The 26,183-nt window shown below is 42.7% G+C and overlaps 1 protein-coding gene across 1 annotated transcript in view; it reads right to left on the bottom strand.

Moving 5' to 3' along the window:
• The window catches only part of NADK (NAD kinase), a 30,025-nt gene extending 14,663 nt beyond the window's left edge, over window positions 1–15,362 (bottom strand). Inside the window, 3 exon segments of the mRNA XM_029577898.1 lie at window positions 1,951–2,034; window positions 10,851–11,069; window positions 15,012–15,362. Coding sequence (XP_029433758.1) covers window positions 1,951–2,034; window positions 10,851–11,032 — 266 coding nt within the window. The 5' untranslated portion in view covers window positions 11,033–11,069; window positions 15,012–15,362.
• Window positions 15,363–26,183: the final 10,821 nt, after the last annotated feature.

The following is a 26,183-nucleotide window of genomic DNA, read 5'->3' as shown; positions in this document are numbered from 1 at the left end:
GAACATCGGTTTCATTATTTTATATGGGGTTTTATTTCTATTTACACCTCCTCCTGTCTTGACTAGGAAGGAAGCTTTCTCTTTTACAACGCTGCCTTTCCATCAATACAGATTAACCTTTGAACGAGAAGGCAGCAAGATGCCGCCTCTCATGGTCAAAAACAGCACCTCCGTGAGACACCTGAATCCTGCGGAGAAAGGAAGCTCCAAACCGGTCTCTTGCATGGCAGCAAGAGAAAGATGCAAAGAGCCTGTAAATAGCCTAAAGGCCAATCTATCCCGTGAATCTTTTGCTAGAAAGAAAGATTTGTGTTTTGTTATTGCTGCCCAGAATGAAGAGATATTACCAATGTCTGGCATGGTATCACACAGATTGAATAAAATACAATTTCTGAGTTTTCTTCATGACTGTGAATGTACTAATCTCACATTCCTGGCTCTCTCTCTCTTCCTATTCATTTCCAATGTAAGCGATGTATTAGAGAGTTTTGTAGCTCCCCTCTTGCTTCCTCATGAACAATGTACAGCAATGACTGTACCTGCCACACTAAACCATAATCAAATATTGATCTTTCTTCATGTCAGACAGGTTGGGAGTCAAAGATGTCTTCTGAAGAGCACTGGTGACTAGTTAACTAACAATGCCGTAGATTAATTACTATGGAGGAAAGATTTCAGCTTGCTCATTGTAATGAAATCATTAAGAGAACTGCAGGGCTCATTCAGCTGAGCAAAACAATAGCCATTGTTTAAATTGGTAGGAGGCCAAGTTTTAAAAATGTGTTTTACTTCATGCACAGAAGCAGGTTTTGAGCTTTATTTGCCAAATGCAACTGATCCATTGCAGTAACCCATAATGGACGTATTCAAGGAGTTTTCTAATCATAGCAGCAAGCTGTAGAAATAAACTCATTAGTGATGCAACGTTCAAACATCTGTATTACGAATAAATAAATAAATAAAAGTCCCATGACAAGCGCTATCATACAGTCAGCATGAAGGGTCTACAGCTCATTAACAAAATGTTGAAAGTATGGATTAATGAGCCGGTATGCTAAATGTCTATGGCAAATGTCCAGAATTAGATCTGATTTCCCACGGATAAAGTCCTGCTACAGATAGCAATTGGACAACAGACCTCAGAGACAGTCTGAGAATATTTAGGAAGTAAAAGTCAATCTGATGATTTCCCAAAAGTTGTGACAGGAAATTCACTGCTTTCAATATGAATCCTTTTGAACAAGCCATTACATTAAAAAATTTGATTCCCTGTGAGTGCTATCAGATCTCAACATCCATTCATTTTTTTTTTTTTAGGTAAAAGCAGCTTTTTATATAACCATGAATATAAGTCAGTAAACTTGGTGCACAGTTCTAGACATTGAACAGTTAGCAAAAGAGGACAATTATGTCACAGAGAAGAATAAAAGCTGACCTGAAGTTTCAGCTTTTGGATTACATTTTTAGGAGTATTATTCACAATAACAATTTGTTCATAAGTTTAAAGTAGAACCTTAAATATAAAGTAAAACATGAAAATGATTTCCTGTGCTTGCCACTCACATGATACATTTCTGCTCCCATATCTACACTGATGTTAGTAACGCAAAACAGTACATATATTCGCAATGCAGTCCCTGCACTCATGGGTGCTTTATGAGGCCTACAGAAAGACAAAGGGCATTTATCTTCTAAAACAGATATACAAATTGTAAACCACTCTTTAATAAAAGAATAATTATTGATGGAACTGAGGTGAGGTAATAACTAACATACGAGTCCTAAAGCAAGAAAGCATATAAATACTAGGTTAAGCTATCTCAGTAAGATATGTAAAATAAAAATTATATACATATATAACCATGTAAAACAGTCATCCATTCACAAAAAATATGAATAGTTTCCATCCCAATATGCTATTAGGTTTATAATATGCAACAAAATACCTACATGATAGTTTTTGGGTTCTGTAGCATACAAGCTTTTGGTCCAAATGTTGTCACCGGGCATGGTCCATGCATGGAGCGTGTCCTCCTGAGAAAATAAAAATGTGTGTATTTAGTATCTTACATGTGCTTAATTACTTTGAATGTAATATGAAGCAATACAAATGTTTTGAACACCTAAGGTTATAAAACTGATTACAGAAATCGAATTAGATTTGTGCAACATGCAACTCAAACTTGATTAAAAGCATGAGTTTCCAACACAAAAACTGTGGCTTACACAAAAGTGATGTAGAATACTGTAACTTACATTCTGCACTTTCTAGATGCTGGCCTGAACAAAGCGGATCACAACAGTATCATAAAATTTCCAAAAGTTAGTTACAGCATTAAAAACCTCAGATACAAAATGTATCCAAGTAAAGCAACCAAATAAGAACTCGATGTCCAGCCAGATGAAAGCTCACAGCTCCATCTCTTAAATTAAAACAAAAAAAAAGCCAAGTTTTCAGAGATTTACGAATATTACGTACTCCTCTCCAATTCCTTAATCTTCACAGGGGGGCAATTTTAAGGGAAAAGTCCAGAAGAAGTTATTAGCCAGGTATATTTGTAAAAAGCCAGCACTTATCTCTGGGAGTGTCATAGAAGAAACAGATGAAGTATTGGGGATTTGATGGCCCTTGGGACCCCAGACTGGCCACCGTCACAGACAGAATGCTGGGCTGCACGGACTGTGACCTGACCCAGCAGGGCACGCATGATGTTCTTAGGCTCTTACTACTGCAGGGCTCTTCTAAGTCAGCGCACGTCGTCTACCCTCAACACCTGCAAACACAAAATAACTTCTCTCTTCCACACCAGCCCAGTGGGACTCGGGCCTAAGAACGCCAACCACGTATGCAGTCGTACAGCAGGCTCCGACTCTAACAGATCTCGGCCACCACGGACATCAGCAGGCATCTTGCGCAAAGAAGGGGTGTATAAAGGTGCACACATGCATGTAAGCTTATGTAAGTGAAAAATGACGGCTACGCAGAGAACCTGGCCTTAATCCCCAGCTCAGCTCTTCCTAAGCGAGAGAGTGCATCTTTCAAAATAGGGGGAAAATCCCAGGCTAGGGCAAGTCATATTTATGCCTCATAAATTTTAGAAAGAAACTGAAAACTTGGCTTTTCGGTAGAGCCTTTCCTGTCTCCTAGACTATATTCTACTAAGATATTATCCAATCAGCTGTGCTTCAATATCTAGCAGAATATCATATAATCATATTATAATGCTAGAGTTATTCTCTTGAGGTTGGCTCCAAGCCTCTTTCCCTCTGTTATATCTCTCTACTTTGATGATCTTTCTCTTCATTTCCAATTCCAAGTTACTCACCCTTGTTATAATGTAACTTTTTTACCTTCTGTTCCCTATCTGTCTCTTCTTTTGAGGTTTGACTAGTTATTGTTAATGTACTATCGTTCTATGTAAACCGAGTTGATTTGATCTGTATCAAGAAAATCGGTATATAAAAACCCTAAATAAATAAATAAATATTTGGTTTAAGGAAACAGGATCATGTCACACTTTGCTTAAAAGGGTAACGTTGGCTTCCTCTGCATATCGAGTTCGTTTTAAGATCTGGATATTTGGCTGATCTTTTCCTACCTTATCGCATGCCCAGAACGCCCGGGCCCATTACAATTAGGTGCTTCAAGTAGTCCATAAAAATGAACCCTGCTCGACAGACCCATAATTTCCCTTAGGGGTTGATTTTAAGACGTGTGTGTGTGCGGCCATGGGCGAGCGGTTCCCGGCGCGTGCGTGTTACAAAATCCAACGGCAGCGCGCATGTGTGGACGGCCCGTGACTCGCGCTCACAGGGGAGGGGGATTTTAAACCTACGAGTGACGCAATCGTGCCTCCCCCGGTTCCCTCCAAATAAGGAGAGGACTGGGAGGGAACTTTCCTACCCCTTCCCCGCGACTCCTACCCGCTATCTAACTCTTACTTTTATTTACCTCGCTGCTCCTCTGGACCAGCAGCATTTTCTGCGCACCGGCGCCTGCCTCCCCGGCCTGCCCTGCCCCCCTCCCCTTCTGAGAGGCCTAGCACTTGTGCGCGTACCAGGGTCTGCGCTCGCTTGCCTTTGAAAACGTGGCCGTTGGCGTGTGCTGTGTCTGAGCAGAGGAGAGAGGTGCTGGTGTACAAAGTGTGTGAGTTGTAAGTAAAATATGAGAGTGGAAAGCTGTGACCATAGAATAAGCCTCAAAACAGGATAACAAAATGCATCTTCTCCATTCCTCATCTGTGACTCGTGTCCAGGATTTCCTAACACTGGTAAATACCTGTGCAGTTGATTTATCCTACTTCCTGGAAAGAATGCTTTTTAAACTGCCAACTGCATGGAAGCCAGAGGTCAAGAGACCTGGACCTTTATCTCATTGGTGAGATATGTTTAAAAAAAAAAAAAAAAAAAAAAAGAGGCAGAGTATGTCGGAGTTGTCTGACCCGTCTCACTCCCACACATAGTACAAATTGCCATTTTACGGATACTGGTAAGATCACAATATAGTAAGAGACCTCTCTCCTTAAAAAGATAAAACATTTTTGATCCTGCCCAATGTCTGTTAGTCATACTTAACCTTAACCCCTGTTGCGCCATATCTACTAGTACTATGTGAAGAGCTGTATGAAGTGCTTTGCAGGATCTCCCTCAACCCTGCTAGATTCAAAGTAATCTTCTGCAAAAGAGACAATCCATGCTGGAGACAGTTCGAGGAGAAGTGCATGCTGTCTCGCTCAAAGGACTAAATAGAAGTGCAAGGATGATCCCCGAGAATATATTCTAGGGTTGCCACTGCCCAGGGTCTACTTCCAGCAGGTATAGATGCTACTGCTTCTCCACCATCTCAGGAATGGGTTCCAGAACCGAATATGAGCAGATAGACCACAGACATGAGGCATGGGATCCTTTTGGAACTCGCTTTAAATGCAAAAGATATTGAAGACAGAAAAAATAATTTGGGACAGTTGCTATGAATTTTGTTAATACCAGGTGCTACTGTTGCATGATTACTTAGATCTATCCTACCACAGTTTGAACTTTGCTAAAAGGCAAAATGCAAGAACCAGTACTTTTTTTTTTTTTGTTTTCCCTGAAAGTATTATGGAAGATATTATTCATTTTTCCATATAACCAGAAAGATTTGGTTGGAATACTTTGCAACACAACTTCACCCCCTTCTATAAAATCAATAAAAATGAAAGCCTCTAAAAAAAAAAAAAAAAAAAAAAAAGGCAGATATAGATGCCATGGATCACGCAGCCAAAAAAATAAAAACAGAGTGCCATATTGAATCTTCCTAATTTTTTAGGCATTAACATTCTGCAACAAATTGCAAGCACACTAAAAGGGCATCCAACTGCTTCCCCACAAGCCCTGGATACACACTGCACACAGGAATATACTACTTAGAAAGACAATTATGCCTAAAATAAAACATTTATAAGTCCATGCAAATGTTCCCTCAGTCTATAACAGTGAACTTCTTCCATATTTTCATAGCATGAGTCACTCCACAATCAGGTTACTTTGCTACAATGCAATCTTGGCCAAGTTCCCCAAGCAATTCAGTCCACACCCAAAGACCAACATTCATCACAATTTGGCCAAACTATAGTTACTCTTTCTTCATTTTCTGAGCTACCATCCCTGTTCAACAGAATCCACACCAAGAAGCTTTCAGGAAGACCGCGCTGCATAATTCATACAAAAGCTCTGAAATGTATGCTTATCGCTTCCAAAAGCATACAACAGCCTCCCAGAATATTCTCTCGCAGTAACACAAGGTTTTGATTCTTAGCTTTAGGCAATATTTCTAAATCTCAAATAGCACCAACAATGCAGCTCAGATGACAGTATAGATTGCATCCTAACACCTGATCAGCCCTAAAATGCAATAGTATCAATGCTTTGCCATTATGGAAACTGAGGCGTTGCTACACTTGCTATCTTTTATTTCACCCCAGCACTTTCCTTCTGCAGATCAACTGGATCCAAGCAAGCCACTAATCTCCATTAAGTTACAGAACCAGAAGCCTTCCATTTGCAGCTACCCTTATTTTTATTTATTTAGAAAGTTTTATACCGATGTTTGGTGTTTACCTTCACAACCTTTATAGCCCTTCCTCCCATTTAGCTAGCCCAGCCAATGCAGTGACCATCCCAGGGCTCCCTCCAGCAGCCTCCAACTGTGGTCCCCAAGGGTTGCCACTGGGCGATGGCTAGGAAGCACTCCCAGAGCAGCAAGCGCTACCTCTGCAGCATTCCCTGCTCCAGGGAAGAAATACTTGGTCTCAGCATGGCAGCATTTGCCACTGAACCAAGAGGCCAAGCCAAAACTTTCTTTGCCCTACAACAAAGAAGTGAATGGTCAACAAAAGATAAAAGAAAGCAAAGTGAATGTTGAGAACACAAATGCAGAGTCACGCTTACTTTTCTAATACCTGAAGCGTGCTAGAAAAGATGTTAGCAGAAACCCTGTACAACCCTAAATACAACTTCACTTCAGCAAAACTAAACCACAGACATATGATAAAAAGACTCAAACTAACAGAGATATAAGAGAACATGTATAAACCAATATTCACCGCAGAGCCCTCACCAGCTCATCCACAATTCATTTCTCCCATGTATTTTAGTTTTTTTAAACACCTTCCAATACCCTCACGGTATTCTGCACTCTAGGTGACCTCAGTAAAAGTTATGGTCTCACCAGGAGATGCAAAAAAACAAAAAACCCTGTTAAATCAATATCTTCTTACTTCCTGATCTTTCCCAAGGCCATTCTATGCAAATCTGAGCTTTCAGCTCACTAACCTGGGCCAACAAGCTCATGCTTCCAGGGTTAAGTTAAAGTTTGAAAGATCAGAACACACATTTGCACTTGCATGCGATCACCCTATCCAGGACTATGAGGTCACTGACCATACAAATGGTTTCTGTGGAGCTTGTGGGGGGCAAAGACAGAAAGAATTCAAGGAAGCCTGGGATAAGCAGAATATTTAACTGAAACGTGAGGGCAGAAGAGAGAGACCATACACCCTATCTAGTCTGCCCATTCACAGCTAATTTACCTTTACAATCCCTACCATTCCCCTCAGAAATCCTCTGTCTTTATCCCATACTTTCTTGAATTTAGATACTATTGTTTCCACTGCCTCTAGGGAGTTGATGCTCCATGCATCCACCACCCTTCTCTGTAAAGAAGTATTTCCTTAGATTTCTCCCAAGCCTACCCCATTTTACTCCCTTGAGAAATTCTAGGTTTCCCCTATCCTGCCTTTCCTCCAGGGTGTACAAGTTTACATCTTTAAGTCTCTCCCCATATGCTTTAGACTGAAGACCACTGCCCATTTTAGCAGCCTCCCCCTCTGGAGCGTCTCCATCCTGTTTCTATCCTTTTGAAGGTGCAGGCTCCAGAATTGTACTCAGTAATCCAAGTGAAGTCTCACCAGGGACCTGTACAGGGGCAATATCTCCTCCCTTTCTCTGCTGACCAGTCCTCTCTCTATGCAGCCAAGCAGCTTTCTGGCTTTTACTGTTGTTTTACCTGTTTGGCTACCTCAAGACTATCAGATCCCTCTCTTCTTTTGTGTTTAGAAGAATTTCACTCCCTGGCCTATACTGTACCTCTGCTTTGGGTTTCTGTAGCCCAAATGCATAACTCAGCATTTTTTTAGCATTAAATCTCAGCTGCCACTACTAATAAACACTTCTTTTTTTTGTTATTAAAGGTTTTTATTGAAACAACAGCAATAGAAAACCTACATACCAGACCAATCAAACAGTGATGAAGGTACACATAAGGAACATTATAAATCCGCATTCAAATCCGAAAAGAACTGTAGGTGAAACAGTAGAGAATGTCAAAACCAAGTTGTTTACATTAAATGAATATATCACCCCCCCCCACCCCCCCTAGCTTCACAATTTCAGAAAAAAAGTAGAAGAGCAGAGCGTAGATGGTATCACACAGCAGCAAAATTAGTAACCTATGGAGTTAGTCCCACAAGAAATATGTAAGATTCGAGGCTTCCACCACAGACATAATATTTAAGGCGAAATACCCACTGGAACACTGGATAGCCATTTTTGGTATGGGCGCCATATGGATGTAAAACGGGAGACTGTCATTTTTGAATGCTGTAATTTTGCATAAGAAATAAATTTTCCGCACTCTATGTTGAATGTCCTCTATCTTGGGAATTCTGGTATCTTTCCATAAACGTGCTATCTCACAACGACTGGCAGTAGAGATATATTGAACTAACTGATTAGAATCCCGCGAAAGCCCTGTGGGTGCCAAACCCAGCAACGCCTGAGCAGGGGTAAGAAATGGCAGCCCCGGAAAAAGACATCTCAACCATTGAGATACCTGTCTCCAGACCAACCTGACCCGGGAACAGGTCCACCACATATGATAGAACGTGCCCTCCTCCATACAACCTCGCCAGCAAGAATCCGGGTATAAAGGCAGGAATTTATGTAATTGTGATGGACACTTATACCAGCGGTATAACAGCTTATACGAGTTTTCAATAAGAGAGGCAGCAATATGGCCCCTGCCCACCCTTTGAAAAATCGACCGCCAGAGCTGAGGAGTCCAACTGACCTGGAGGTCGGACTCCCACGCCTTCTGAAACGTATAAAGAGGAGGATCCTGCACCAAGAACAATTGATAGAGCCTAGATAGCAGTTTAGTACAACTATGAGCCCTCTCACACAGTTTCTCAAAAGCAGAAGGTTCCTGTGCAAGTGAAAAACAAAGCATGGTAGCCTTGGCAAAATGTGCCAATTGCAAATAGGGGAACAGAGCCGATTCGGGTAAGTCATAGGCTCGCTGAAGGTCGGCAAAAGGGCGTAAAGCCTTAGAGCCCCAAACATGTCCCCACGTCTGGACGCCCCGTCTCTGCCAGTCTGCAAAATTCGAGCTCTCATAGCCCGGACGGAAGGCTTTATTATAGTATAAGTGGGTGCTAGCATGGTATGCCCTATTTCCCACCAGGGTTGAGCTATAACGATGCCATAGATGAAGCAGCATGAGTGTAGAGGGAGGTAACACGGCCCCCGTATGTACCGTCCAGGTATGCTTAGGTTGCCAGATAAGGCTGCCAATCGGAACAGAGCCTAATAGCTCCTGATTTATAAGAACCCAGTGCTTCTGCCTACGGGATGACTGTAAATCGATCAGTTTCTTAAACTGAGCAGCACGGTAGTATCGGATAAGATCCGGGACTCCCAGGCCACCTCTACATTTTGGTTGTGTAAGTACTCTATATGCTACCCGGGGTCGCCTACCAGCCCAAATAAAAGCCATACACCGCCGCTGCCATTGTTTTAACATGGACATTGGGACCAACACAGGGAGAGTCTGGAAAAGATATAACAATTTCGGAAGGACATTCATTTTAAAGACAGCCATTCTACCCAGCCAGGATATCTGGTAGCGACTCCACTCTTCCAGATCCTTTGCTAATTTAGTCCACAGCGGGGCGTAATTAATGGTAAGCAGATCTTGCGTTGCGCTAAACTAATAAACACTTCTATAGCTCTACCAAAAAAAAGAGAGAGTCCTTCTCAGTAGAGCTTACAATCTAATCAAGACAAACACACAGGGCAAGAGAGACTCAGGGAATTTCATTTATTTAAGATAATGGTTAAAAAATAATGAGGCTGTAAGCACGACACTTGGGGTTAATATGCAAAAGCAGCCTCAAAAAGGTGGGTTTTTAGATGGGATTGAAATAAGACAAGAGATAGGGAGCAAACTGAAAATGTACATCACACTCTTCCATAAATAGATCCTCCAGGGTTCCTTACAATCTAAGGAGAAAGAGCCAAACCTTTTGTTATTTCTTAAATGAGTTCCTGCTTACAGCCAGGAACTTCCATCTAGCACCAAATGTGACTTCATGAGTTTCAACTGCACATTTTTTAAAAAGAGGAAGAGAAAAAGAAGCTGAGAAATTCCACCCTTGCATAAAGAAGTCACCTGCCCAAACACAAAAAAAAGAACGCTGCAAAAAGTCACCAGGTCTTCAAAGAAAAAAACCTCTATCATTGTCTCCTCGGCTCTCAGATTACATGTAGACAATGAAAAGAGGGTAGCCATTCCATCTTGATGCTTCCATACACGTTCCACATCTTTCGAGGATTATAAGCATTATAATATAAGGATTATAAGCATCATGCTGTAATCATTATTACTATTCTTGTGTTCCTCCCTTTTCCCGCCACCCCCCTCCTTCTCCCTAGCTCTAGTTATCCTCTCTTTACAACAATTTTCGCATAAGTACCGGTATTTCTTTTCCTGTAACCATTGTCATTTAAGTTGATTATTCTTCCACCCCTTACCGCTCCTATCTCCTTAGTCCTGGTAAGCCTCACCCAGTTTCTCGTCCCTGCTTAAGTTCTAAGTTATCCTTATTACCCCCTTGTTCGATGTAACTCACCCATGTTAGATGTAAACCGGTGTGATATGACTTTGTCATGAACGTCGGTATAGAAAATAATTAAATATTTAGAAAAAGCTTTATTCTGCTGTTCCAGCAAGTCTGAGAAATGCAGAATTTTCATAAAACGCAGGCTACTGTGAGGTTAGTCAAGGACAAAGAACAGCAGCAGCTAGCGTTATGCTCATGTGTGGTTTTCAAACACTAAAGAAGGAGTAAGAAATTTAGGACTACTGCAGATCAAGAGGTAGCCCTTTCTTTCAATTAAACAGTAAACATTAAGCAATATCAGGTTTGAATTACGCTCACTAGAATATGTCCACAAATGTGTATAAAAATATATATATACACAGTAAACAGACCCACACACTATCATTACAGTCCCACACACGCGCTTCTTACCTAAATTCCTTGGTGCTTCCTGAGCCAGGGGAGGCAGACAAACTACGAGATTTTGCTCGACCCCTGATGGGGTTTCCCCGACTCCAGTCCTCTTCACAATTACATGCCGGGTAACAAAACGCAGTGCAGTCAGAGTTCGCATCCTGTGTACTGCTTTGAAATGCTTCTTGTGCCATCTCCATGGTGATAGTAAATAAAAATCAGAGAAATAATCTTTGTCTAGAACAAAATAAAATACAAGAACTTTCATTGTTAAGATGTTTCCAGTGCAGTTGATTGCTTGATTTTGAAGTCTGTTTTATATTTTTGTTTGTTTTCTGTTAGTCACAGAGTTTATAATCGAGCAGTTTACAAATTTTTAAATAAACATTCATTCACATATAATCTTTGGTGTTTTATCAATTCACACAATCTAGCTAAACACATTCAAGTTGTGTGTCTCTCTCCTGTGGGACACTATAAACTGGCTCTTTCCTCTAAGTACTCTGTATTTTTCAGAAATATGAGTAAGGAACTGAAAGATCTAACAAAACCATTCATTACCCCCACACAACTCGTTCAGCATATCCCTTAGTTTTTGGCTGATATTGATAAATGGGTTCCAACAGACCCATTAGTTTACAATTTTGGCTGTTTCTACAACTGCATTCTAATTTGAGCCATGGCGCTCACGTTACCCAAAGGAACAGTGAAAGAGGTGCAAAAGATAAAACTGAACAGCACTTTACATGGAGAAAATCACTTATGTAATGCATTTTTTTCCCAACTAAAAAGGCCATGTTACATCATATTAAATCAAGAAGTTGGGATTTTTAAAACATTATGTCCTCCATCAGAAGCTCTAACGACAATGTGTACAGCTTTAACTGGCAGGTGCAAGCAACAATTCTCCATCAAGTTCATACTTTTAATTTTGGGCATTACCAATGCAGCACATAGACCAAGGTCAGATGCTGCCATTTCTGTAGTACCAGTGCACACAATCTGTACACAGCATGGGCACAGCGCTTGCTTAGCTGTGTATGCAGATTTCTTTTTAAACCTAATATGGAAAACTATTTAACTGCTCTGTTTATGGCGACGTTTTATGTCTTGATACATAACCCGCCTCGTACAATGTCATGGTGAAAGGTGGAGTAGAAACGTATAAATAAATGTCACGGCCACAAAAAGCCTAGAAGAGGTATTCGCTCTCTTTTGTAAACTGCTGCAAATGAGCTCAGTTTTCAGATTAACTGAATCATATGCATTAAGCATAAACCAGAACTATTACGTGCAAATAAATCTAATAAACATTAACTGGAGACTGACTTTCTGGAAAAAAAAAAGAGATTTGGCACTCAAGGCTCAGTTTTCTACCCCTGCCTTATATTTGAGCACAAGTAAATGAATCAACTTGCTCAAGGTAGCACAGTGGGTAATGGCTCAAATTATGAGTTTCCACATGTGCAGCTCGGCACTTGTACCACTATGCTCTGGTGCCTCTCTGATATTTGCAGCTCTGGCTCCCTTTCAACTGCTGCTGTTTACAACTCTATTGGTCTCAGTTCGGACACATGCAGTACCAGATCTACAACACTGTGGTATTTCTATATGGCAGGTCCACAGGTCCCAACAAAGCCTGGGCCTTCAGTGTGTCAGCAAGTTAGCAATATTTTCTAAATGACTGTGGTATAATTCTATACTTTGCGTTCACAGCGCCTGGTGAATTTAGGATAGCATGGTTACATCCGGAAACTCCTCCTTAGTAACACTTAATATGCCAATTAAAAAAATGTTATTTGTAAAGGAAGTGGATGAGATATAAAGGGAACATTTGGATTTGCACAACAACTGTGATACTGTGTCACTGCTTTCCTTAAAAAAAAAATATAAAAATTTTCATTAAACCTAATGAAAAAACTGTTAAATCTCCCAAAAGCATGCACTAGTTTATCTTACCAGTTGCAAGCGGTGCTTTCTATTTAAATTTTTTAAAATGGGACTCATATCTTGGGAACTTCTATGTAATTCAAAATTCACAAGATAAGAAATTGGGATGAAGAGTGAGCACATAGAAAGAGCACCCCTGAAACAGATCCCAAAACATGGCACAGTATCAAAGGAGGATGCCTTAGAAGGGAAGTTGTGTGCTTATGATTATAAAAACTGCATTCTATTGAAGTCCCATTTTAAAAGTTTCAATAAATAAAACAACTTGCAACTGTTAAAACAAACTGGTGAATGTTTTGGGGAACTGTGTCATTGCTGTTATTTTAGAAAATCTGAAATTTCTGTGTTTAAAATATAAATTAAAAAAGAAAAAACCCTGAAATTCCAAAAAAATGTTTCCAGCTAACAAAATGTCTTCAACATTGAATGTTTAAAAAGCTGCTTGCCAGCCAAGTAACTACCACTCCCTATTTATCATTTCTAGTACGGCTTGAAACCCAAACATTGGCACATGAAGGCACACACTGAACCTTGAAAGATCAGTTTTGCAAAATATTTTTCCTACCCAAACTGATAGGAGCTTCCTCTTGCTCAACTAGAACTGACCCCAGGAACATTCATTAAAAACTACCTGGGGTTTCCCCTTTTTTAGTCCCCTCCCATTGAACACCATAACAAAACTGCTCTAAGGAAAACGTGATCTCATCATCCTCAGATTATACCTCTGGTTAGATTAACCCTTAAAATGTACCATTCGTGCTCATCCGCTTTCTTTGGTTGTGTCTGATTCTATTTTTGCCTATGTCCTATTTTTTTAATTTTTATATATGCTTATTTATTTACAGACTAAGGTCCCGCCCGATGAAGCTCGGTCTGTGTCGGGGGACCCTGAGAACTGAAGTACAGGATTGCTTGTTTGGGGGTTGTCACATCATTGAGATGCATTTGAATGCATGAATAAGATTTTTTTTAGACACTGTCATTTGACCTCTCCTCATGATATCTGGCAGTGACTACATCGGATCATCCATCTTTTCTTCACTCGTGTAGTGAAAAAAAACAAACCACAACACCTTCACAAGAAGCCTAATAAGCATAACGTTCAGCAAAACTGGTTTGTTTCTGTACGACCTGAGCATACACATCTGCAACGATGAAAGAATACTTCACTGGTAAAAATATTTTAAAAATGCGTTGCAGATGTACTATTTGACAAGGATCTTTCCCAAGCAAAGCAACCAGAGTCAAACCTTATCAGAACACATTGCTTTGCCCTGTGTGTTACCTATATATCGAGAAAAAATTAAAAACAGACTTCTAGAAACTGGAAGGCTCTGACACCAAACGGACAACTCTGCCGAGGCCCTGTTTCTTATACTCTTCTCTCAGCATCCCCTGCTTGCCACAAGGATAAATGGGAGTCTGGGGTAGATGCAATTAACATAGAAACATAGAAATGCTGGCAGAAATGGACCAGTCTGCCCGGCAAGCTTATAGTAGGATCTGCCGCACCGTGCAGGTTACCCCCATGCTTATCAGTTTCCCAAACCGTAAAAGTCAGGGCCTCATTAGTTACTGTCTGAATCCAATTCCCTATTATCCCCTACCCTTGAAGCAGAGAGCAAGTTTTTACAGTTCTTACACCAGAGCTTCCAAAACCTGTGCTGGGGACCCCAGAGCTTCAAGATATTTACAATGAACATGCATGAGATAAATGTGCATACCATGGAGACTCAGTATATGCAAATTTATCTCATACCATGCAGACTCAGTATATGCAAATTTATCTCATACCATGGAGACTCAGTATATGCAAATTTATTTCATGCATATTCATTGTGGATATCCTGGAAACCTGATTGACCGTGAGATCCGCAGGACAGGTCTGGGGAGCTCTGTTTTTCATACTCTTGAGTCATCAAGTAAGGATGAAAACGAGAAGGATTTCCCAAGCCTACGGAGACGTCACCAGCGGACAACCAAGCCTTTCCCCCAGCCACGTCCCTCCACTTCAGCAAAAGGATAGCGAGACAGCAGCCTGAACCGCGGAAGAAGAGCATTCGGGCCACCGACCGATAATTCAAGCCCAACCTAAGGGAAAGGGCCTCCTCCTGCGGGTTAAACGCTGGCCGGTCGCCAAAGGCCTTCCAGACTCCCGGAAGGCGCCGGGAGGAGAGCGGGAGCTCCCCTTCTTTAGAACCGCAAAACAACGGAGACTCCGCCACTTACCGGGGCAGGGGGAGGGGGAGGCTGGCTAATGGCCCCGGTTCTCCTCAGCCGACGCGCCCTGGCAAAGAGGCGCACAGTGACGGGGCCGGGGCGGAACTGTGGCAGGAGTTTCCCGCCCGGCCCTCTTTGTGAATAACGCCCTCCCCCCCCGGCGGAGGAGCGGTCCCCGTTCTCCCCGCCCGGATTCGCGAGAGCTCCGGGGAGAGGCTGCTGCCGCCGCTGTCACGCCGCCATGTCCGGCGGGGCCCGGCCCTGGCGCTCACCGGCGCTTCATCCTCGCCGCGGGACACCGGAGCGCGCCGCTGCCGCACGGCGCATGCGCCCGGACCCCGCGCTGCCCACTGACGTCAAGCGTCGGGCGGCGTCTGCAGCGTGAGAGGGGGGGGCAGGAAGCGATGGGCAGGGCGGAGACCGGGCCTGGGGCAGTTGAGCGGCACGAAACGTGTTCTTATTTTACAATTTGAACGAACTAATGCTGTTGTTTATAGTTTTATTTTTGTATAAGTTGATACTGTAGTTGATTATGTGTATTACCCTTCATCTTGCAGGGAGGAGTAAATAATAAACTGAAATAAAGAAAGAACACAAAGGCCAACCACCAGCTCAAACGCAAAAAAAGCACAGAGGAAGCTAAAAGAGAAAGGGGATATGATAGAGGTCTTTAAGATCATGAGAGATCTCGAACGAGTAGATATAAATCGGTTATTTACACTTTCGAATTATAGAAGGACTAGGGGGCACTCCATGAAGTTAGCAAGTAGCACATTTAAGACTAATCGGAGAAAGCTCTTTTTCACTCAATGCACAATAAAGCTCTGGAATTTGTTGCCAGAGGATGTGGTTAGTGCAGTTAGTGTAGCTAAGGTTTGGATAAGTTCTTGGAGGAGAAGTCCATTACCTGCTATTAATCAAGTTTACTTGGGGAATAGCCACTGCATTCATTGCATCAGTAGCATGGAATAGACTTAGTGTTTGGGTAATTGCCAGGTCCTTGTGCCCTGGCTTGGCCTCTGTTGGAAACAAGATGGTGGGCTTGATGGACCCTTCGTCTGAACCAGCATGGCAATTTCTTATGTTCTTATGAGAGCTGTGATCCTTGGAAAGATCAGGAAAAACCCACAAAAATTACTATAGCCCTACCACACTCCATCTCTAAGTGTGTTTTGTTTTTTTCCTAATACCCAGTGCATTACATTCTGGTACACATGCTCAGTCTCTAATGTATGCAAAGTTAACATGCATATTCATTGCACATAACTTAGTAAATGATGACAGAAAAAGACCAACTACACCATACAGTCTGCCCTATTATTCCACTCTACTTTGATAGGCTATGACTCAACTGCTACAGGTAGAAAATGACAATTCACAAAGTATCTCACCTTACCCTAAATCGTTTATGCTACCTTCTGTATCAATAAGCATGTAATATCTATTTCATTTACTCCCAGCATCCCTCCCTTTCTATGTCTAACCATAGAAGCACTGCAGTGATCCAAACCTGCAAGACCCCATCCAGTCACCCCACTCCTTCTAACTTTACCAACAATAATTTCACAGCAGCCTAGCTAATGCAAGGAGCACATAAGATGCCAGCCAGACCTGGCCATGGAAGGACGTCATGATATTACTGTACTTGCAGCCTACTAGACAGACCCAGCTGCCAGTTAATTTTATCATCACACGCTGAGGCCAATGCCTGAAAATGCACATAAAACATGCATCCAACCCAGATGCTATATTTAAATGAGCTGGACGTTAAAAGGGACACACTAGGGAGAAATTGTGCATGCCTAGCACGCAGGTGAGGTGGCTGTGTGCTTATTAGTGAAGTGTCCAAAATGAACTATAGGTGACATCCATTATAAAAAAAAAAACAAATTAACTTTTCTGGACACACAATAGCAAGGGGCAAAATCAGCCTGGAACATGTATATTGTCCATCCAGAAATTGTCTTTTTTGGTAATCAATCCATTTCATTAATTCTTTAGTAGATCTATTGTTCTTTATGGTTCCTCTGTGGAAGAGCCACAGCAAATAGTATTTTTAATTTTTTTCATAAGCCCATGACATGCAGAATGACTTAACACCTGCTCCGGGGCTGGCGTTAAATTTGCCAGGTTAAAACATGGGTGTTGGGTGTCCGAGCATTTACTGATTCAGTGGATAATAGCCTCATCTACATGGAATTTACCTGTGATGAGCGCTATTAGCTACATGTTTGCTGGGATGCACTAATCCCCTTTTTGCATTGGGTGTTATTCTAGCATGCCCATCTAAGGGTAAACCTGGGTGCACTTTATCAGCCCCTCTGTCAGAAAAGCCCCACTCCATGGTTGCCTGTATTTAATTAGGACTTCATCAGAACAAATCTGGGAAGCCATGGTTTAGAGAAAATGGATCTGCAAGCTCAGAGCTGGCCTGAAGCAAATGGAACAGGCTTACTTTGCCACTAAAGATGTGGTACCAGCTGGTAACCGTAGACTTCATGTCTCACCTTTCCTGCTTTGGCTAAACTGTAATAGGAAAATACAGGTCTAAATACTTTGTTCTGTGCTGGAGATTTTTCAGGAATTTGGCTGGAGCCTTAAATACATTCTTAGGAGTCAGTTGAAAACTGTTAAAAGTCCAGCACAAGACAAATCCCACGGCCCAAAGCCACTCATGACTGAAAGCAGAACTTAAGTCAGACAAAAGAGCCTTTTTTCAGGGGAGAGTTATGAAATCTGAAGTCCCTTCCGCAGCAGCTGTGACTTCCTGTTCCCACCCCTTCTAACTCAGAGTGTGGAATTATTGGACAGGTAATGACAGTGTAATAAAATAATGCTTCTGCCTTTTTAATCTGTCACACAAATCTACAGTCAATTGGTAAATGTCCACAAAGACTGTTCATTTTATGCAAAAAATTATATATATATATATATATATATATATATATATATATATATATATATATATGTTAAGCTCAAATGTAGAGAATGAGGCAATGTCATGACATTTGGATCCTGGCAGAAGATGTGGTCAGCAACTTATGAGAAAATATTGCAGGATTCAGACAGCAGTGGAAAGAAAAGGGAACTATCAGGGTTTGTACCATCTTTAAGGGAAATGAAGAGGAACTAGAGAGGACTTGCCCCAATACAGAGAGGGAACAGAGCATGAGGAAGAAGCTAGGGGCTTGCACCATCACAGAAGTAAACATGCATAGCTCAGAGAGCAGTGAGAGACCAACAGGGCATTCATTAGCTCAGGACAAAGAGAATGAAGAACTGCTGCACTGGCAATGAAGCAGGACCAGTGCTCATTAATTTCTTTACGTAGAGTGACCCTATTACTCTTTGTTGCCACCATCCCTGAAGAACCAGGAAACAGTTTTGGTTTGATATTTCTAACACACATTGCTTGACATCTTGTGAGCACAAAAAGTAAAAAAACACCCTGGAGCTGCATTATGAGCCACAGAAGCAAATGAATCATTTCAGGAAGTGGAAATACTTGGGTACTCCTTGTTATTAATTTAGAAGTAATCTTTAGGAGGCAATGGGTCACTGTAATGGGTCTCTTCTATGACTTCCATCTTTCTAGGATGGAGCAGTGAAAGAGCACAGGTCACCATCCAAGGACAGTGCAGTAATAGTAACATAACCTAGTGAATGATGGCAGAAAAAGACCATCCAGTCTTCCTGGTGGATGTGTGATACTCGATATGGTGTTCACTAATGGGGATAATGTCTCTGATGTTTGGGTAGGGGCTCTCCTGAGCACTAGCGATCATCAGATGGTGAGGTTTAATATCGTAAACAGGATACAGAGAAATCACAGAATGACCAGAGTTTTGAATTTCAAAAATACGGACTTTGTCAAAATGGGGAAGCACCTGGAGGAAGAACTGGAAGCCTGGGAGAAAATGTGTGAGGTGGAACAACAGTGGGCCAAACTTAAAGAAGCTATGACAAAGGCAACAAAGTAAACAAGAGTAAGAAAAAAAATAAACCAATCTGGTGCTCTAAGGAGGAGGCTGAAAAAATAAAGGCAAAAAGAACAGCGTTCAAGAAGTATAAAGGATCCCAAAACAAGGAACACAGGGAAGACTATCTGTTAAAATGGAGGGAGACGAAGAAAGAAATAAGAAAAGCAAAAGGTCCGGAGGAAGAAAGGACGCCCAAAGAGGTAAAGCGAGGTGAGTAAACATTTTACAGATATATCAGTGAAGGAAGGGAGGTCAGAAGTGGTAAAGTGAAACTGAAAGGGGACAAGGAGCAATGTGCAGAGAGTAGCAAAGTCTTGGCGGAAATATTAACCAAATACTTCAGTTCAGTATTCCCTAAAGAAGACCCTGGAGAAGGACCATTGCTGGTTAACAAGACCATAGATGGGGATGGAGTAGACAAAACTCTGTTTACAGAAGAGGATGTATAGGAGGAGCTTGGCAAACTGTAAGTGGACAAAGCCATGGGGCCGGATGAGATACACCCCAGGATACCGAGAGAACTCAGAGATGTTCTGGCGGGTCTGCTGAAGGACCTGTTCAGTAGATGCTTGGAAACGGGGAGTAGTGCCGTGGGATTGGAGAAGAGTGGTTGTGGTCCTGCTTCACAAGACTGGGAGCAGAGAGAAGAATGGAAAGTACAGGCTGGTTAGCTTACCTCAGCGATAGGAAAATGAATGGAGACTGCTGAAGGAAAGGATAGTGAACTATCTACAAACCATGCTAGATGAGAGGCAGCAAGGATTCACCACAGGAAGGTCCTGTCAGACTAAACTGATTGATTTTTTTGATTGGGTGATTACAGAATTGGATGGAGGAAGAGCACTCGATGTGATCTACTTGGATTTCAGCAAGGCTTTTGATACGGTCTCGCATAGGAGGCTTGTGAATAAAATGAGAAGCTTGGGAGTGAGTGTCAAGGTGGGGGTGTGGATTGAAAACTGTCTGACTGACAAGAGACAGCGTGTAATGGTAAAGGGAACCTATTCCGAAGAGAAAACCATGTTAAGCAGAGTGCCACAGGGTTCAGTGCTGGGACTGGTTCTGTTCAATTTCTTTGTGAACAACATTGGGGAAGGGATAGAAGATACAATTTGTCTATTTGTGGATGATATTAAGATCTACAATAAAGTGGGCACACCTGAAGGAGTAGAGAGAATGAAAAGTGATTTAAGAAAGCTTGAAGAGTGGTCAAATACTTGGCAGCTGGGATTTAAAGCCAAGAAGTACAGAGTCATGCATCTGGGGTGCGGTAATCCAAAGGAGCTGTATGTGATGGGGGGGAGGGGGGGTGAAAGACTGATGTGGATGGACCCAGAGAGGAACCTTGGGGTGATAGTGTCTGGAGATCTAAAGATGGTGAAACAATTTGACAAGTTGATAGCTAAAGCCAGAAGAATGCTGGGCTGCATAGAGAGAGGAATAACCAGCGGAAAGAGGAGGTGATAATCCCCTTGTACAGGTCCTCAGGTGAGGCCTCACCTGGAGTACTATGTTCAGTTCTGGAGACCGCATCTCAAAAAGGACAGAGGCAGGATGGAGGCGGCCCAGAGAAGGGCGACCAAAATGGTTGGTGGTCTCCATCAAATGATTTATGAGGAGAGGTTGAAGGACCTAAATATGTATAACCCTGGAGGAGGGGAGGTGCAGAGGAGATATGATACAAACCTTCAGATACCTGAAAGGGTTTAATGATGCACAATCAACAAACCTTTTCTGATGGAAAGAAATCAGTAGAACTAGGGGTCACGTAATGAAACTCCAAGAAGGACGAATCAGAACCAATGTCGGGAAATATTTCTTCACAGAGAGGGTGATGGATGCCAGAAACACCCTTCCGGAGGAGATGGTGAAGATTAAAACAGTGAAGGAATTCAAAGGGGCATGGGATAAACACTGTGGATCCCTAAAGGCTGCAGGATGGAAATGAGGAAAAGTGTATGGGGGTAACTTGCTGGTGTGGCGGTTACTTCCCTTAACCAATAAGCCTTCATACTGTTGATGCAACTCCAGCATTGCTCTCTGCTTCAATGGCAAGAAGTAATAGGGAATTGGATTCAGACAGCAACCAACAAGGGCCATGACTTCTATGGTGTGGGGAAACAGATAAGCCTGGGGTTAACTTGCTGGTGCGGCGGTTACTACCCTTAACCAATAAGCCTGATAATTTTGATGCAACTCAACATTGTCTGTGCTTCAATGGCAAGGGGTAGCAGGGAATTGGATTCAAACAGCCCAACTTTTACGATCTGGGAATCTGTTAAGCATGGGGGTAACCTGAAGAGTGCAGCAGATACTACCATAAGCTTGCTGGGCAAACTGGATGGACCATTTGATCCTTTTCTGCCATCATTTCTATGTTTCCATGTACATAGTACTATGAATACTTCCCAGCTGTCAGCCAGAGAGTATGTTAGCTTGCAAAGTTTCTCCTTATCCAGGGCAATGTTTCTGATCTCACCATCATCTTGGTTAAAAGAGCATACAAGATCCCCATTATCCTCCAGCACCCCACCTTTCCAGTGTCTAACCACAAGGCTCTGTAATCATCTCAAAAGCCAGCAAAGTATGGTCATTGCCCAAGCATCCAGGCTTCCGAGCTGCCTGTGAAGCCAGCCAGATAGATCCAGGTATGTCAGCCCCTTCCCGTCTGCTAAGGCCTTAATTTGAAGTAAGAAATGTTAACCACTTTGCCATTCCTTCTGGCAACCCTAGCACGCACTGAAGCAAGCGAGTACAGCAGCGTGGAGGGTGTGGGCTGCACAGACCGCAGCAGATAATTGCAGCACCGCACGCCACTTGGGCAAGTCTGAGTGAGGCAGCACGACCACACGTGAAAGAAAGAGGGAAGACAGTTACTGCTGGGCCCCACACGACAGGGATAATCTGCAGTCCTTGTAAAGTAGACATGAGGAGCACGCAATCCTTCAACCACTCCATTTTCATTCTGTGATGCCTTTCTTTTATTGTTTACCTACAATCTCTGAGCTAAACAAATCCCTCAAGAGCACCAAACAGCTCTGGCTTTTTGGGCTATTTACAATGAAAACTTGAACACAGTTGGCATAATCTGATTACTTTGCTTATCCTCAGAAGCAAAGCACCAGGGGGTGGGGGAGAGCTCTCAAGGATTACATCTTCTCTCTCTGCTCCCTCTTGTGAGAACTTCCCGGGAGAGGTGCCTGAGCAGAGTCCTCCTGCCCTAACCTGGGAGCTTTCAGCACTGCTGCTGCGCCGCTCTGGCTCTGCTCATTTGGAGAGCTGGAAGGAGGCAGTGTGCGTCAGCGGATGAGACTGGCGCGCTCTCATCCTCTTCTATAATAGCATTACCTCAGGCTTCAGCGCCCCTTCCAACATCTGCTCCTCTAATCCTTCAGAGTTCTTGGTATGCCATCAAACAAGAAAACCAAAATCTCATCTGGAAATCCACCTTTCTGAGGCTGCTTTTAAATCTAAACCCTCGCTTCTCCTGATCACAGCCTTGGTGGCTTAACCATTTTCTTAATAAAAGAATTTCCCAAGCACTGTTTTTCAGACTGTGAGTCAGACGCAGCTGCTTTTTAAGAACATAAGAAAATGCCATACTGGGTCAGACCAAGGGTCCATCAAGCCCAGCATCCTGTTTCCAACAGTGGCCAATCCAGGCCATAAGAACTTGGCAAGTACCCAAACACTAACGGGCCGATGCAGTAAAGTGCACTCAGGCTGAGCGCACCGTTAGCCCCTGTTTGGCCGTGCGTTTTCGACGCGCTATTTTTACCCCTTATACAGTAAGGGGTTTGAGAACCGACGCCTGTAAAATTGAGCGTCGGCTGTCAAACCCACTGTCAGCTGCCACTTCTGTCATAAAAGGAGGCACTAGGGACATGCTAGTGTCCCTAGCGCCTCCTTTTACCGCGGGCCCTAATTTGCAACAGGTCTGTGCATGCGTCGGGAGAGCGGGTGCTCGCCGGCTCTCCTGCATCTTTTACTGTATCGGCCCGTAAGTCTATTCCATGTCACCATTGCTAGTAATAGCAGTGGCTATTTTCTAAGTCAACTTAATTAATAGCAGGTAATGGACTTCTCCTCCAAGAACTTATCCAATCCTTTTTTTAAACACAGCTACACTAACTGCACTAACCACATCCTCTGGCAACAAATTCCAGAGTTTAATTGTTCGTTGAGTGAAAAAGAACTTTCTCCAATTAGTTTTAAATGTGCCCCATGCTAACGTCATGGAGTGCCCCCTAGTCTATTATCCGAAAGAGTAAATAACCGATTCACATCTACTCGTTCTAGACCTCTCATGATTTTAAACACCTCTATCATATCCCCCCTCAGTCGTCTCTTCTCCAAGCTGAACAGCCCTAACCTCTTCAGCCTTTCCTCATAGGGGAGCTGTTCCATCCCCTTTATCATTTTGGTCGCCCTTCTCTGTACCTTCTCCATCGCAATTATATCTTTTTTGAGATGCGGCGACCAGAATTGTACACAGTACTCAAGGTGCGGTCTCACCATGGAGCGATACAGAGGCATTATGACATTTTCCATTTTATTCATCATTCCTTTTCTAATAATTCCCAACATTCTGTTTGCTTTTTTGACTGCCGCAGCACACTGAGCCGACGATTTCAATGTGTTATCCACTATGACTCCTAGATCTCTTTCCTGGTCTCGGCGAGTCTTGCCGCCTGCTTTTCAAGTCTCTTAGCTGCATTTCCCCAAAGTCTCCTTTAGTTTAGTTTCAGTTTGGGTCAGGGTTCTGTAGGTAAACTGCTACCCAACATGTGGTACAATATATAAACATTAAATATTTTATCTTGACTCGACTATTAGCACCATATCAAGGCAATGGTCACTTATGCATCTTTATAGTGCTGTGCATGGCTAGGAGCCCTGCGGAAATTAACGATGGTGTCCTTGTGGACCAGGCTCCTCACTCCTGAGGGAATGGGGTCATTGGTTATGAAGGCTTTAGCTGAGATCTGTATGCGTCTGAGCAGAGACGAGTCAGAAAAAAATCTCTTTTCACTATAAGTGTTATTTTGTCATAGGGAACTTGCTGATGTCCTGGGAATGGTTTTTCCTTTCCCCATGATGCTCTGCAGAAGGGCAGCTGGGTGTGCCACAGTCGCTAGCAAATCCCTGGCTTCAGAGGCCATTAGTTATCTTCTCTTTTCTTTCTTTGAGAGCACACAGCTCTATATTTTAACTCCCTCACTACAAGGAAGTTCTTTTAACGGGAAGGCAGGACTGGAGGAGGGGTCAGGGGTGACTGACAGCAGGTGTCACCGTGTATTGGAAATCCATCTGCGTCCAACTCAGGCAATCTGATTGGTTTATGTGACTGACTGACATACAGATAAGTATTAATCGGCCCAGGGTGCATAGCACAGGTTGGGGGGGGGGGGAGCTGGGGGACATTGTAAAAAAAAAAATTATATAAAGTTAAAAAAAATCTGTGCCTCTCCCTTTAAAAAAATATTTGGTCTCCTCATTTTATCATAAGCAAAAAAACAGGTGGTCTGCTGTAGCCAGCGAAGAGACGTGTAACTAACCTATGCCATGACACCAGCGTGCGGCCGAGTCCGAGTTGAAAGGACAGAGATAATGGCGTTTACACTGGTGACAAAACACCTTGTGTACAGAGAGGTCCCCAGCCATGGGACGTTCAGGAGGACATTCCCCCGTGCTTTCATGGCAATCGCAATGCCGGGGTCACAGAGAGCGCAGGAGGCATCGTACAGCATATGACCCGGTAATCAGGGGCAGAAACAGAGCTTGCTCCCAGAACGGCTACACAGACTCATTTTATGGGGGTTTTGGCAGACGGGATGAGGGTATGAATGATATTTTCATGTAAAGAGGGTGTCGCCCAGCCTTCCCACTCCTCCCCCACACACTCGACCTCACTGCAGCGCCACGCTGTTAAATAATGAGACAATATCCAGCCAGAATGATTTAGATATTAGCACAGCCGAGTACCCAATTTGTTGGTTCACAGTAAATCTAAACAAGCCCACCAGCAGAGAGCTTAGATTATAGACTGGCACAGGCAATATTATCTTTTGAATCAGTGGAATCATATTGTGGATAGGGGAAGTCACAGGGTTTGCATGGAGAGAGACACAAAGAGCAAGTACAGGAAAAAAAACAACTCATTTGATACTTCCTAATTTTGAGACTTAAAAAAAATATATATATATATTCATTCTGCTCTTTGCATGATATTGTTGAAAGAGACTAATCTTGCAATGTGGATGCCTGCCTGTGAGGCAGTAGCACCAACTTAAATGGTGGCGTCTGGCATGATGAAAGCATGGGGCCATATGTCGGATGAGGAGATCAGACTACCATGGGCTAAGCCAGAGAACTAAGATTGAAGCCAAATCTCTGCCAACATGGAATTAAGGGCCTGGTTTACAAAGGCTTTTTCCCCATTCTGTGTCTATATGGAAAAAAAAGCTTAGTAAATCAGGTCCTAGGTTAGCTACAATCCAGTCTGGCAAAGAGAAATCTAAGGCAGACATTATATAATGATTATGTAATCTCTCGGTCTGACCAGCATTAGAAATGTGAGAGCTGAATACGGCAGGCTGGAGAGTGAATGCTTTGATTCTGATTTTTGGAGAAAGAAACAATATTGTGTGTGCGCGTGTAGGTAGACAGACACAGACACACATATAAAAATAGGGTAATGCTGCGGCCCTGGCTTTTTAAATTTTTTTTTTAATTATTACAGTTTGTATTATCTTTAAGGAACATGGATAGGGTTAGCAGAAAGGGCAGGGGTGACATTTATTCCCAAAGACCTCCTGAGGTCTATGACCCTGCACCAGGAGGGCCTCACCTGATGTCACTTGCTAGGGTTCTCCCAATTCACAAACTGAAGGCTCTAGGAGTTGGCTCAGCAGGTTGGGCCAGTTCTGTTTTCCCAATCTGCATGCATTTGTCAGAGTACCACACCGGAAAAAATTAAAACAGGAGGTAAAATCAGATGCAGCAGCGCCTTTTTTTTCCCCCATTGAACATATGCAATGTTAATTGCATTTGCTCTGCTCAGAAATCGAATTCTGTTTAACTTGTAATTCCTCATCTTTCCAGTGATTGAATCAAGCTTGCAAGGGATTGGGTTGTTCTGCTTTTTTTGCAAACTCCATAGTGCAACAGCAAAGAGATGCAAATTGATAAATCAGAACTG

Source organism: Rhinatrema bivittatum, chromosome 15 (genome assembly GCF_901001135.1).
Source record: "Rhinatrema bivittatum chromosome 15, aRhiBiv1.1, whole genome shotgun sequence".
Lineage (NCBI taxonomy): Eukaryota > Metazoa > Chordata > Amphibia > Gymnophiona > Rhinatrematidae > Rhinatrema > Rhinatrema bivittatum.
The sequence above is the reverse complement of the archived record's forward strand: the minus strand, read 5'-3'. Positions and strand labels throughout refer to the sequence as shown.